The 14,367-nt window shown below is 51.0% G+C and overlaps 2 protein-coding genes across 2 annotated transcripts in view; one reads left to right on the top strand and one right to left on the bottom strand.

Annotated features, from left to right (window-relative positions):
* LOC144163117 (uncharacterized) lies at positions 1 to 1,032 on the bottom strand. Its single transcript, XM_077693928.1, has one exon. It carries the CDS (start codon positions 790 to 792, stop codon positions 202 to 204), a length of 591 nt encoding a protein of 196 aa, XP_077550054.1. The 5' UTR covers positions 793 to 1,032; the 3' UTR covers positions 1 to 201.
* Positions 1,033 to 8,129: 7,097 nt separating this feature from the next.
* LOC144161752 (cytoglobin-1-like) overlaps positions 8,130 to 14,367 on the top strand; it is a 7,944-nt gene continuing 1,706 nt past the window's right edge. The window contains exons 1-2 of the mRNA XM_077692355.1: positions 8,130 to 8,407; positions 10,581 to 10,797. Of these exons, the coding sequence (XP_077548481.1) occupies positions 8,130 to 8,407; positions 10,581 to 10,797 (495 nt within the window). The remainder of the gene's footprint in view (positions 8,408 to 10,580; positions 10,798 to 14,367) is intronic.

Below are 14,367 nucleotides of genomic sequence, written 5' to 3'. Positions count from 1 at the left end.
TGACTGCGTTAAAAGTCTTTATTTGACACGACATGGCCCCAAAAATATTTCACACATCTCTCCGAGTGAGAAGCTTGCGAGTTACACAAGGCGCCACCGAAGTCCGACAGAGTGACTCAGCGTGTCGGTTGAGCACTGCCGTTCGACCTTTGCCAGAGGTTCGGAAGGCGGCCTCACGCGCACAGCACCCACAGGCGCGGTTCAGTCCTTGGCGGCTGATCCCTTGTAGCGACGGAGGGCGGCGGCCCCCAGCTCGGCGGCGGCCACCAAGGCACCCAGAAGGTTGCAGAGGCAGAGGGGCGCGTCCCCGGCGAGCGCCCCGTACGCGGCCCAGAGGCCGCACACGACCAGCGCCCAGGCGGCCAGGTCCGGCAGCGGGCCGGAGCGGAGGCGCGCTAGCGGGGCCGCGTTGCACGCGACCGTGGCGAGCGAGGCGATCCGGCCGAGCCAGGCGACGGAGAGCGCGCCGGCGGCCAGCTGGAGGGCGGCCAGGGCCCCGAGCAGCGCCCAGCCGGGGCCCGCGGAGCGCGCGTAGGCGCGGTGCACCCCCACGTTGAGCAGCACCAGCGGCAGGCCCCACGCGTTCACCCACACCACGGCCGGCTGGCGGGCCGCGCGGCCGTACACGAGCCACGAGTGGCAGCACAGGGCGCCCGCGGCCAGCGGCCCGAACGCCACGCCGCTCGAGCTGCGCGCGCGGTACACCCGCAGGGCGAGCGACAGGCCGCCCACGAAGCTGGCCAGCGTCACGACGCCCGCGATGTGGCCCGTCCAGTCGCGCGCGGCCTCCATGCGTGTGCAGCGCGAACCACTGCGGCACAGACCCGCGGAGACGAGGGCCCGGGCCTCAAGGTCGTCTCCGCGCGCAGCTGCCCGGCCGATCACGGCGTTGCCACGATCGCGTCGCCTGCCCCCGCGATAGCGTCGATAAGCGGCGTAGTCGCGAGTGGGGCCCGAGACGAAGACGCATCGTGGAAGATAATACGGCTCGGCAGGCTCGGTCACAGCCGCGGCTTCCCACTCGCCGGGTTTGCACGCTCCCTCTCGCCTCGGGCTCCGGCCGTCTCCGGCGCCGTCGTCCGGGGGTCGCGCGGCCACTGACTCAGGGCGCGCCCCCTGGCTTCCAAACTAGGGACCGCTCTTCGTCGCGCGCTTGGCTACTCTCTCTCTCTCTCTCTCTCTCTCTCTCTCTCTCTCTCTCTCTCTCTCTCTCTCTCTCTCTCTCTCTCTCTCTCTCTCTCTCTCTCTCTCTCTCTCTCTCTCTCTCTCTCTCTCTCTCTCTCTAAACGAGGCCAATTGTACTGCCCTGCCCACTTGACCAACTGACGGAGCAGTCTGTCATGCTCGAAAAATAAACTCAATCAACGACTTCAATTTTTCGCGAGGTTAACATTAACCTATCAGATCACTTGTGCAATTTAACCGCTAAGTATTAATGGTGAAGGCAAGGCGTTGTCGGCACATCTTACGCATTAATATCGAAATCGATACTGACAAGGTCGTTCACCTAATTGTTCAAAAGCGGGGGTCCTAATATTATGCTGCCTTACCTCGGTGATCTTGTTTCGGATCCTTTTCATTAAAACCACTTGGCTCCCGTTTCTCAAATATGGTGGCTATGGTGGCTCCCGTTTCTCACTCGTCAATATGGTGGGGAGGGGGGGAGGGGGTTATGCATATTGCAGTTAATTTCTATAGCGGTAATTTATGATTAACGAGGTAAAAGGTTTTTGAAAAGTCCACGAAGACGCAATGTAAGGCAACGCTTTTAAAAATTATTCACAGTATCTGTTTGTTCCATCAAGGCAAATTGAGTCAACAACTTGTTTCTAATAATAAACTGCAAGTAGTAGTAATAAACTTCATTGATGTCCACCCGGTGGTAGGAGGGCGTAGGAAGAAATGGGAGGCTTCGAAGCCCTGCCTCCTTCGACGGCGGCCAAAGTTCTCTGGTTTTGGCGGAGTCCTGACGTCCTTCGACGGCACAGAGCTGGATACCCGGGTTGAAACTGTCCTGCGCAGTCGCATGTCTAGGGAATATAGCATAGAGGCATGGAACTCGTGTAACATACCTTATAAGGTTTGAGGGGGCGCGGCCATATTATGATGAACATAATAAGTGCATAATACGCTACGCTACCTTAACTTGGTACAGAATCGGATATCCAGCAAAAAAATAACATTTTCCTTGCCTCTCGCTCAAGAGCAGTTGCCCAAGAGGATAGTGGGAGTGTACAAAGCGAATCAAGGGCGTAATTCTGAGTTGTGTCCGTTTCGAAAATTCCATAATCCGAGCGTTTCGATCGTGACGTACAGTGTGTTGCGACGGTAATTGGAACACTTTAAAAATTTTTCCTGAACGAACCACCGCTCTGTTCGCGCTCAAACTTCACACGAAGGTCGCATTTTGTGGTCTATTTTGTTTGACACCGGAAACAACGGCGGTACTTACCTGTTTATCCTGAAAATAACTAAAAACGATTTTCGCCTATGGGAAAATGGCGGTGATTTGGACGTGCGAGCCCGAAAACCGGGTTTTCTGATCGTCTGTTAGCTCATTTCTAGGTGCATTTTCTGGTCGTCTGCTGCACCATTTGGCTCCGTACGTGAATCCCAAACGTGCGTTTCACTCTGCAGGTGGTTCCGTCGTTTTAACATAAACTTGCGCTGGCTCGCACGTCCAAATCAGCCGCCATTTTCCCATAGGCGAAAATCGTTTTTAAACAGTTGGAAGTCAGCGCCCGTCTACGTCGTTTGTGTCTCTCGTCTTTCGTCCTGTCAGTTCGCGCTGTAGAAGTTTCTAGATCATGAACCAACTAAATCGCACCAGAGTCTTGTTAAGCGAAGGCCAGCGAGGGAAAACGCCGCTGAGCCCTAAGGCGAGTCGCTAGGCGACGCCTGGGGCGTCAGCCACGCTAGGAAGAAGGCAAAAATAACAAATTGTACGCATCCGCTTACCCGAGGTGTTGCGGCGGGCTCTTGCTGCAACGATGGTGGCGGAATTTGCTCTCCCGTTCCCTTCATCTGCTGTGTACTGGTGAACTGGGCGACCACCTCTCCCTGCTGTCCAGTGTGTGTGCCTCGTGGTATGGAAAGCGTCCGAATGAGCCGTTTTCATACTTTTGGGAGTTTGAAAACGACTTTTTTAGGCGTCTCATGAAGCTCTAAATGGTCGTTGTCGTCGGCGTCAACACGAATGATACCAAAATGGCAGAAGAAAAAAATAAGTTGGGTTCGCGTGAGATTTGAACCCGCGTTGCCAGAGCAGCAAACCAGATGCCCCTACCAGAACGGAACAAAGTAGTCGCAGTAAGCTTTATTTAAAAAAAAAAAAAAGGCGAAGAAAAATGGGGAGAGATCAAGGGTGGGATCTAAATTGCAGGACATCAGAAGCTTTTTGGCCGGAAAATGAGCTTTCGTGGCTATTTCCGTCTTAAGTAATCGGGCAATACCAAACTGTGTGAAATAGATCGGCTTTCTGGTGATATTGCTATAGTCTTCATTATACCTTTCTGGAAACATAAGCTGGAGTCGGGAGATACGTAAGTGGGTGTTCGTCTGTATTTTTCTATAGATTTCTCCCTTCTTCGGCACTTAGGCTGGGGTGTGGCGTAGGCATTGATCTTCGGTGAAGCCAGTGCAAATACAAGTTTTCTGTAACCATACAAATTTGTCCGTCTGAAATTCTTTGCCTCAACATATCTTGCCCAGTCGAAACAGCTAAACAGCCGCGCCAAAATTTCGCATTAGGGACTATCGTAATCGCCAGCCAATGTTTTGTGTCACGGACGCCGGACGTCTCACCCTTTTTTTTTCTGTCTTTCCCCCTAAAAATTTCTGATATCTCGCTTAAATTCTGTGTCACCAACCTTCACAGGATGGAGTGACTTATCACTTTTCCTTCAGTCCCCGTTTCGCATGTTCCATTCCCGAGAGATTATCCGTTCGACGATATTTTAACGAGAAGAAAAGGAGGTGGACAGTGAGCATTGCGCCATGGGCAATCTATACGACGCGGGAGACGGGTGTCGCGGAGGCTTTGCTCGAGTTGCCACGGCCGCATTGTAAATAGACTGCATATATCTGCAAGCAGATGGCTTCTCCTTCAACCATGATTCGTGTCATCTGTCCTGCCGCCACGTGACAATATTTGCACTGAAAACTGTGGTTGATTCCTCTGCCATGGGAATCTGGAAAACACGAAAGTGAAATGTGCAGCGAAATCTGCAGCTGAGCATGATTTGCGCGTCGGCGGCTGTCTTGCGGGTGTGCTTGGCGAACGACGTCCTTCTGGCGGGTCGCTTCGGCAAAGGTGTACTAACGTCATTTCCGGGACGGATATGATGTCAGTGAAATCTTGGTGTATCCCGGCATAAAACACTTTCCTGTTAAAATATAAAACCCGAAAACGAACAACCCTAAGTATAACGTACTCTTTAGTACTAAAAGTTGCTTACCTGCAAGGAGACCCTGTGTGCAGGGGTACACCCTTTACAGGCCGCTTGCTTCGTTGTACTGGCGTCACTTCCGTGACGTATATGACGTCAGCGAAATCTTGTGGTATCGCGGCATAAAACACTTTCAAATTAAAATATAAAACCCGAAAACGAACAACCCTAAGTATAGCGTAAAAGTTGCTTCCCCTCAAGGAGACCCTGTACGCAGGGGTGCACCCTTTACAGGCCGCTTGCTTCGTTGTACTGGCGTTATTTCCGTGACGGATATGACGTCAGTGAAATCTTTGTTTCCCGGAATAAAACACCTTCGTGTTTAAAAAGCGCTGATTCCCCCGTCTTCATCAGGCCGAACACCTATCGCACGAGGTTATCGTGCATGAAAGGGAGAGCAAGTACATACCTAGCTTCTCCCGGTGTTGCACTGCATGGTCCTCTCCGTTGTGATTAGCTAATTATATACCCCTATTTTCCCCGCAGATTTTCTCCCTCTACTTTTCGCTGTCCTGAAACTTGACGTGGCGCTGTCGTCGGCTCTTTCCTCCGAAAACTTCTCATACCGTGCCGAAATCATTTTTCGCGTCTCCACTCGTGTGCGTGAGATTCGCTTCATCTGGCTTACTGGACCTTCGTGGATTATCAGGAATGGCCTCGCCTGTCATTAAAGGGACCCAGAAAAGCCTTCTGTAAAAGTTACAAAAGGCCTGTATTGTCGCGTAGCACCAATATAGCGATGCAATGCCGTTGGAATTATTAATCTGCATTCAGTATTAGCTGCGCCAGAAGCAATTGAATGCACCCCTCCCCCCTTGCCGATCGATTCCTCCTCCCTCTCTGCTGCTTTCAAAGCAGATTGGAAACACTGGGAATAGCCACGTGACATCGCGACGCTCGACTTCCGCTCTGCGCTAGTGTCACGATTTAGACCCGCGTTCGTGAACCTGTGAGGGTAGGGGTACCCTCCAGCCGAGAGACGACATGCAGCGTGCTGGTGGTGACGGTGACTGACCCCCGAGCAGCCGTGCTCGGCGGTGTTTATTGCCCGGCCACACACAATGTTGCCCACCGAGCCTGGTGGGGCCACTGAACTTAGCGGCCAACAAATATCAGGGATGGGGGGCGCCACACACTTGTCACAGCCAGCTCTGGTCACAGCTAGCTACATTCCTGCGCCTAGCCACGCGTCAATCGCTGCGGACCTGCCTTTGCCCCGGGATCGCGCAGGAAGGAGGAAGAGCAGCCGGAAGCCAATGGCAGTGACGTTGCCGGCGGCCGACCTCGCCGGCGATTGAGCGAATCAGGGGCGGCTCGCCGTTGCGTCAGCAGCGATCGGATCGCTGCGGCGTCGCGCTCATCGGCTGAGAAAGGCTATTTTCAAAAATTGTTTACAAATTATCTGTACGACGCATGGGGCTCACACTTGGTTCAAAAATCCCCAGTTTTGTGTTCCACCACGTAAATGCGTTTGATTGCCGCCTTCACAAAGCTGTTCTGGGTCCCTTTAAGATCCTTCCCCCTCTCGCTTGCGTGTTGCTGGCCCGGCCGTTAGCGTAAATTCAGTGCCGTCAGTGATGTCGCTGGTCGAATACTTCAGGTTTCGATGGAAAATCAGTTTCTCTCAAACTAGATTGCGTAGAGTTTGTTTTCTTTAGGTGTGACGACTTCTCCACTGCGCCACTTCTGCCAGCAAGTTGAATCCCTTGCACATTCCACCCTTTTAGGTGCGAAGCACCTTAGGACCTCGCTTTGTCCGTGCCTTGGTATCCTTGTACAGTGTTGCGCATGCGCGAAAAGCATTGGATTGGATTAAATTGAATTGTATCGGATTGTATTGGATTGGAATTGTATATACTGTACACACGCGTTGTCACTCATTTACATGCGCGAGTGGGCAATGCCACTGGTGATTTACGCTAAGAACGATCCCCAGTGCTTCGCCCACTCGTCATGATTCACTTCGTGGAGATGCGTGAATTTTTTTTCTGCCGCCAGTTCTGTAGTTACGAAGGACACGGCTAGAGACTTTCCCGAGACGCCTGGTGCTGCCAGTGACACTTGTGCTTTTGTCTTTCAGAGGGACAGAGCTGGGACACCGCCAAGGGGATGTGTGCCACGCCAATCTTTGTTTCTGAGACAACTCGCGCGCCATGATAGATTTCTCTTTGACAGATTTCTGCTACGCCTGCCCGCGTGTTTCCAGACGCGTCGCTGCACAGAGCAGCCACGTGACGCGTGTGACGTCACTGCGCGCGCGATTCTTTTGAGCGCCTACTAAAATTAGCCTACCGTTCGGGCTCTGCGGCCTTTATGTAGAGTACTGAGTACTGGCGCTGACGGCTTGGCTTCTGCTACATATCGGTACGCTATGTACCGAGCTATAGGGTGCGTGCCCACGAATGGGAGAAGACGAAGACGAAGTCCTGGCGCGCCAGAGCGTGCAGCTGACCTGACGCCATTGCGCTGCTGAGCACGAGGTCGCGGGTTCGATTCCCGGCCGCGGCGGCCGCTTTTCTGATGGAGGCGAAAAGCAAAAACGCCCGTGTGTACGAGATTTCGGCGCACGTTAAAGATCCCCAGGTGGTCAAAATTATTCCGGAGCCCTCCAATACGGCGCGCCTCATCGCCTGCGTTGCGTCGGTGCGTTAAACCCCACAATCAATCAATCAATGACCTGACGCCATGTTTTAGCCGCAGCCAGCGGCTGGGCTCTTTCTGGTTCCTGCAATAAACGGCATCGAGACTTGACAGCTTCGAGCCCCAGCAGGTCTGTCTGTTAGTTTACTTTTTTTATCGCTTACCTTTTTTTCTGAAGTTAATGTTTTAACACGAAAGTGTTTTATTCCGGGATTGACGAAGATTTCACTTACGTCATCCGTCACGAAAGTGACGCCAGTACAACGAAGTAAGTGGCTTGTAAAGGGTGCACTCCTGCACACAGGGTCTTCTTGCGAAGAAGCAGCCTTTAGTTATAATTTGTGAACAGACGTGTTATTATGTACGCTGCAAAAATCGGGTGGCTGAGGCCCCTGTCAGGCCACGTGCGCCTTTAGTCTCAGCCTCCCCTTGGTTTTGCCAAGAAATAAAAATGAAATACTCAAAAGAGCACGTTGCACTTCTAGTTGTTCGTTTTCGGGTTTTATATTTTTACACGGAAGTGTTTTATGCCGGGATACACCAACATTTCACCGACGTCATATCCGTCACGGAAACGACGCCAGTACACCTTTGCCCAAGCGACCCGCCAGCAGGACGTCGCTCGCCAAGCACAGCCACAAGACAGCCGCCGACCCGCAAATCATGCTCAGCTGCAGATTTCGCTGCACATTTCACTTTCGTGTTTTACCGATTCCCATGACAGAGGAATCAGGCACAGCTTTTTGAAACACAAATCTACGTGTTGTTTTTGTTGACAACAGTACTTGGGTATGTTTTAGGTCGCTTTATGTTTGGGGCGCGGACAATGGCGACATTTGATTACCGTTATGCATCGCGCGGACAGACATGTCACATGGGTGCGCTGTGCAGCGAAGCGTTTGGAAATACGCATACCGCAAATTCGGTATGCGCCATTTTGGGCGAGCAGTTATCATCATCACGATAACGCTTCACGGGCACGTGCAGAAGAAGCCTGCCCAGCGGTAAAGAATCGGTTCGGGAACCGTGACGACGGCTGGCATGGGCAACTCCTCGAGCGCCGACAGCAGCCTGGCGGACACGGTGACGGGCCTGAGCAACCTGGAGAAGCAAGCGATCCGGGATACCTGGGCCTTGTTCAAGAAGCAGATTCGCACGAGCAGCGTGGCCATCTTCGTGGTGCTGTTCCTGCGGTACCCGGAGTACCAGAAGATGTTCCCGCTCTTTGCCGACCACCCGACGGCCGAGCTGCCCAAGAACCCGAAGATGCTGGCTCACTCGCTCACCTTCGCCTACGCCATCACGTCCATCGTCGACAGGCCCGTATGCCTGCTGGAATTCTCCCTTCGGCCGACGTGGCAACGTACCCCCCTCCCCCACCTTTCCAATTTCGCGTGTAGGCGTTTCCTAGTCAGCACAGCCAAGCGACGCATGGCGCCATTTAGGGCATGTTTGAAACTATGTCCACCTGCATGTGGTCCTCAATTAATTGCTCAGAATCGCTTGGTCTCGTAGTGTAGTAGTTCTGCTCCTGCGAAGCGAACATCCTAACCGGGGGTTCAATTCCCGTTACCGCTTTTTTTTTTTTCATTTTTGAAGGGTTTGTCGTATTTCAATATTAACATTTGTAATCACGCATATAACCTATTTGACATCTTTATGCATTACAAATGGGAGTTCGGGTATTTTCGTTGCCTTTTGGTCAGTTTCAGCTACTGCTTCTTGTACGGTTTTGCGGGTTTGCCCCTTTTAGGTCGGTTTCGGCTATTTCTGTTGAACATTTTTCTAAACCTTGGTTCTCAATCATTGTAAGTACGTTTTGGCTGTTATTTATTTCAGTTCAGGTGGTTTTGTATGCTTTAGGTACGTTTATGCTGTGATATAACCCCCGTAAGCTAGCACAGGTGACGGCTGGCTGTACTGACTAGGAAACGCACATACGCCCCAATTTCTTTAGGAACGGGCCCTTAGAAACCCAACGTGCATGCCGTGCCCTCCATCACAACCCCTGGAGGCTATGTTTTGCCGTAGAATTTTTATCGATTCTGGTTAGAAACAAAATGCACCCACCCCCCTGGATTCGCCGCTTGCTCGTCTGGATTACCGGCACAAAACGAGTTTGGGTTAACAGTATACCGCATGTCCGCAGCATTCAGGGACATGGCGTTACTTTCAGACAAGTTGTTCTTTTGTTCTTGGGATATTTTGTTTTGTTCCGAAAAGCTATCTCCCAGAATTAGTTTTTAACACGAAAATGTTTTATTCCCGCATACATAAAGATTTCGCTGACGTCATATCCGTCACGGAAGTGACGCCAGTACAACGAAGCAAGCGGCCTGTAAAGGGTGCACCCCTGCATACAGGGTCTTCTTGCGGGGAAGCAACCTTTAGTACTAAAGATTATACTTAGGGTTGTTCGTTTTCAGGTTTTATATTTTAACACGAAAGTGTTTTACGCCGCGATACCCCAAGATTTCACTGACGTCATATCCGTCACAGAAATGATGCCAGTGCATCTTTGCCGAAACGACCCGCCAGCAGGACGTCGCTCGCCAAGCACACGCGCAAGACAGCCGCCGACCCGCAAATCATGCTCGTCTGCAGATTTAGCTGCACATTTCAATTTCGTGTTTTACTGATTCCTATGACAGATGAATCAACCGCAGTTTTTTTGTGTGTTAGTGTCTATTATCCCGGCAACCGGGAGAATTACAGTCAGAAATTTCTCACGGCAGTCGCCTATTATTGGCTAAGCACGCTACGCGGAGATTCTATGGGATAAATACTCCCTAAAAAGTAGCGTTTGCCGCTGCCCCTGTAGCGCTGTGTTATAGTACTTGGTTTTAAACGAGAAGCTACAGGCTCAGGTTCGAGTCTGAGATTGCGACGTTTTTTTTTAGCTTTCAGAATTTTCTGGCCATCGTGATTCTGTTAATACTTTTTTTTACTCTGGTTTTTATTATATCAAAAGATCGATGCACAGAACTTCTAGAATGGGTTGAATTACGTTTATTCTATGGCGTTGGGCCGTGTTAGATTAGGTTTGTTGCAGTTGGGCTGGATCTGGTTAGGTTATGACGACGCGTTCGGTTAGGTTACGCTAGGTTCGGTGAGGTTATGTTATGTTACGTTACGTTGGGACGTAATATTATTCAGCAAATTTTAGGCCAGCCAGCTTTTATGGAAACTGCCGTGAGAATTTCCGGAGGCAATTCTCACGGCTGCCGTGAGATTATACGCAGCCTAGTTTTTTTGCGTTGGGGTAATGACATTACGTTCTCTCGATTCAAGAGGGATAATTCGGCGCTCACAGCTACACGCGGCCTATGGGGCGATACTTAATGGTGTTTCACATGCCCCTCTACCATGCCCGGAAGTGCTGCCGGGGCCACTTAGATTTGAAAGAAGCCGTTACTTGTAATGCTGCAGGCAGCGGCATGCAGTTCTTGGTACCCCTAGCAGCATTTAGATGATGCTCGTGCGTGATTGCAGCCTGGACGAGCCGGAGACGGTGGAGGAGCTGGTGCGCAAGCTGGCCACGGCGCACGCTCCGCGCAGCCCCACGATGAGCACGCAGTTCGAGCACATGGGCTGCGCCGTCGTGGACGTGTTGGGCGAGAAGCTCGGCGCCGCCATGACCCCCACGGCCACGGCCGCCTGGCGGAAGCTCTTCGCCTTCATCGTCTCCACGAGCGCCAAGGTCTTCGAGGTATACATATTCCCCGACCGAGCCTGCTCACGCGTTTTTGTAGCGTGAGCTCACTGGCCGAGCCCGAGATTGAGCCGTTTCGCGTGGCTCCTGGAGAGCCGTGCTGCGCATGCGCGAGGAGCAGTGACGTCTCGTGGCGGGCGCACAGCTGGCACACCTGAGCCGCCGCCGCCGCGATTGGATTGGATTAAATTGGATTGGATTGGATTAGATTGGAAATCGTTTAAGCAGCAGTAAGCATGATAATCATGCAGCCAATCCTAGACAACCAGGCAACCTAAAATTAACCATCTGAACCTTATATATAGCTCACGCTACGTATATCCTGGCATAGCCGAGCTAAGCTATTGCTAATTTTTTTACCGCGCACGGGCAAAAACACCTTCCCTGCAGACGAAAACGAGCAGAGGCCCAGCCACTGGATTTACGTGGCCACTTTTCGTTTGCGCGACTTCTACGCATGCGTAATCCACAAGCGACGACGAATAGGGGATTGAGTACAGCAATGACCTTTTAGGGGCGAAGCCCCTCAGGGCTGGGGCTGTTGGCGTCTCTGTCGTCGTCGTCGTAATCGTCGTCTTATGCAGTCACGGTTCTAAAACGCGGGGAAACTCGTTTGCGCCTCGCGCTAGAGCGTAACGCGTACTGAAAAAAAAAAAACAAAAAACAAAAACGGATTGCGAATCCCACGGATTGCGAACTCGTAACAATGAGCTCGTTATAGGCGGGTTCGGCTATATCGAATCATTGGATATATCGAACTAATCGCGGTGCATATTGCAGTTCGCTATAAACGGGTTTGACTGTACAACGCTTGGGAAGTTCACCCGGCTTGCACGGGAAATCGCCCCTATAGGAAGGGGCGGCTGCAAAAACGCTGGAAAAACAAACATGTGGCAGTATAACAGTTCTATTTTGAGCAGCAACATTATTTTTTATATTTTCTTAAACGTTATGACCATATGAGCCTACAAACGAGACGTGAGCTTCGTAGTGGGCGTATTTATATGCTGACAAGCTCGGGAATAAAACATGTTTTTTTTCAGCGTCAATGTCGGAATTTTGACTTCACCGAAGCACGAGATCGCGGGTTCGGTTCCCGGCCGCGGCGGCCGCTTTTCCGGTGGAGGCGAAAAGCACAAACGTCCGTGTGTACGAGATTTAGGAGCACGTTAAAGTTCCCCAGGTGGTCAAAATTACTGCGGAGCCTTCCACTACGGCGCGCCTCATCGCCTGCGTTGCGTCGGCGCGTTAAACCGTACAATCAATCAAAATCAATCAGTTGACTTCACCGAAGCTGTTGCTTCTTTGTAGCGCCCAGCTCCGCTAAAACGCAACAACAGTGATGTCTATCGCAATAGGCATGCTGAAGAGCAATTCCCCAGAAACATAACAGTTTCGATCTGGTTCTCTATGCGCTAGAGTAACTTTTATGTAATGGCGTCAATTGACACCACCAGGGCCGAAAGGGTTAAAACGCCGACGGACGTAGGGTTCTGCCGAGAAGATGTTTTAATAGCGTCAAATATTACTTTTTCCGCGGTCATCAGCCTGTGGTGCAAAACTTCCCTGGGAGAAAGTTACAGCGCCCGAAAAAGCTGCTCTTCCATGTCTTCTAATCTTCCAGGACGCGCATGTCCCGCAACTTTAGCGAGGTGCTGGCCGAGACGGCGTCGTCCGCGGTGCCCGGCAGCGCCTCAGGCGCCGTCAGCCCCAAGTAGACGGCGCGCACTCCGACCGCCACGGAACCTCTCGGAGAAATACACAATTGCTTCCGGAGAAGTTCGTCGTCTGGCGCCGCTCGTGCTCTTTGAAAGTAGACGTCGGAGCGCAGTAAAGAGATTTATTTTTAAAGCGAAGCTGCCTGTACCTCGCCGATGGTGACGTTGCTTTTTTTTATTGTCACTTTCAACATTTGATGCAAAAAAAAAAAAAAACTTTGAAACATTTTTGGTCCCATAGCCTGGCTGGATAGTGTCGGGACCAATATCATACCGCATAACTCGGCAAACGGTAGCCAGTGGCAAACGGAACAGGTACAAATACATATACTGGATTACACAACGCATTTTCGGGGACAAAGAAAAGCGCAGATTATTAATGAGACTACAGCACTATCCTGTAACATAAAACGCTTCATGGCTGCAGAGAAGTTGTGTGCGGCTTTCACATCTGCCCGTATAGCATTCCAAATAAGAGCACCGTGAAATTCTATTAGCCGCCGACCGTATACATTTTTAGCAACCGGTAAAGGACAACGGAGCGGAAGATGATAGGTGTAACATTAAGGTACAAGAAGAGAGCGGAGTGGGTCAGGGAACAAACGTGTGTTAAGGACATATTAGTAGAAATTAAGAAGAAATGGACGTGGGCAGGGCATATAATGCGAAGGCAAGATAACCGTTGGTCATTAAGGGTAACAGAGTGGATCCATAGAGAAGGCAAGCTTTGCAGAGGGCGGCAGAAAGTTAGACGGGCAGATGAGATCAAGAAGTTTGCGGGGATAAATTGGTCGCAGTTGGCGCAGGACGGGGGTAATTTGAGATTAATGGGAGAGGCCTTTGCCCTGCAGTGGGCGCAGATAGGCTGGGGATGATGATGATGATGATGATGATGAAATTAAAGCAATTGTTCGCGGCAGCTCTTGTACTGAGCGCCGGTAACTTAAAAATGCTTAGTGGTGGAGGGTCGTTATGTTTTCTATTCTGTTTATTATATCTGCAATGCTTATTACGTGAACGGAGTGCAGCGGACCTACGCGCATGTGTTTGAACAGTCCTACTTGAAAATGTAATAATTCTTATTGCCCTCTTCTGTAAGCGGCTGAGAGGTTTCAAATATGTTTGGTATGTGCTGCCCCACGATTCTATACAGAATCGTGGGGCCGCACATTCTATACAGGCTTCAAAACACTCTGCAGAAAAGCCAACTTTCTCTGACGATGATGATGACGCTTGGGTGAAGTTAAAGATGGTTGAAACGCGACGGTCCCTCTGTCCGAAAGACAGTGCCTTCAAAGTCCAAAGTCGAAGTCCTAATCCAAATCGTTACGCCCAAAACGCACTACGGAAAGCCAACTTTACAAAATCAAGCACCTCAAGAAAAGAAAACAACGTCGGAACCGAACTTTTGGGTCCCTGCAGGGGTTCAGATCGGATAGACGTCGACTACATAACGCCATGGCGTTATGTAGTCGACGTCTATTCGATTCCGCCATTCCGACACGATCGAAGCAGTTTGTACTTAGGACTTTGACTTTGACACAGGTTTCACGGGACAAGGCTTCGCGTTTTAACCGTCTTTCTAGTGAGAAAGGGGCTTTTCCTTGTACGATGCAGCGCGCCAGACGGAGCTCATCTCTTTCTTTGTTGGCGAGGTCCCGTTCATTCCTGCTTCCTAGCGTCACTAAGTAAAGGCTGCTTCCCTCCTAAAAGCCAGATGGGCAAGTAGTCAACATTTCAGGAGGTATTATACGCCTCCAGGAAAAAAAAAAAAAAAAAACAATTGCGGTTGATTCCTCCGTCATATGAATCGGTTGGTATCAGAAGCCCCCCCCCCCCCCCCCCCTTC

Source organism: Haemaphysalis longicornis, unplaced genomic scaffold (genome assembly GCF_048455015.1).
Source record: "Haemaphysalis longicornis isolate Haplotype H1 unplaced genomic scaffold, Haemaphysalis longicornis Haplotype H1 scaffold_12, whole genome shotgun sequence".
Lineage (NCBI taxonomy): Eukaryota > Metazoa > Arthropoda > Arachnida > Ixodida > Ixodidae > Haemaphysalis > Haemaphysalis longicornis.
Note: the sequence above shows the minus strand (reverse complement) of the source record. Positions and strands in the feature narration are given on the sequence as shown.

What these genes read in the sequence shown, in the direction of transcription:
- LOC144163117 (XM_077693928.1), bottom strand. Translation starts at nt 792, where the DNA reads ATGGAGGCCGCGCGCGACTGGACGGGCCACATCGCGGGCGTCGTGACG.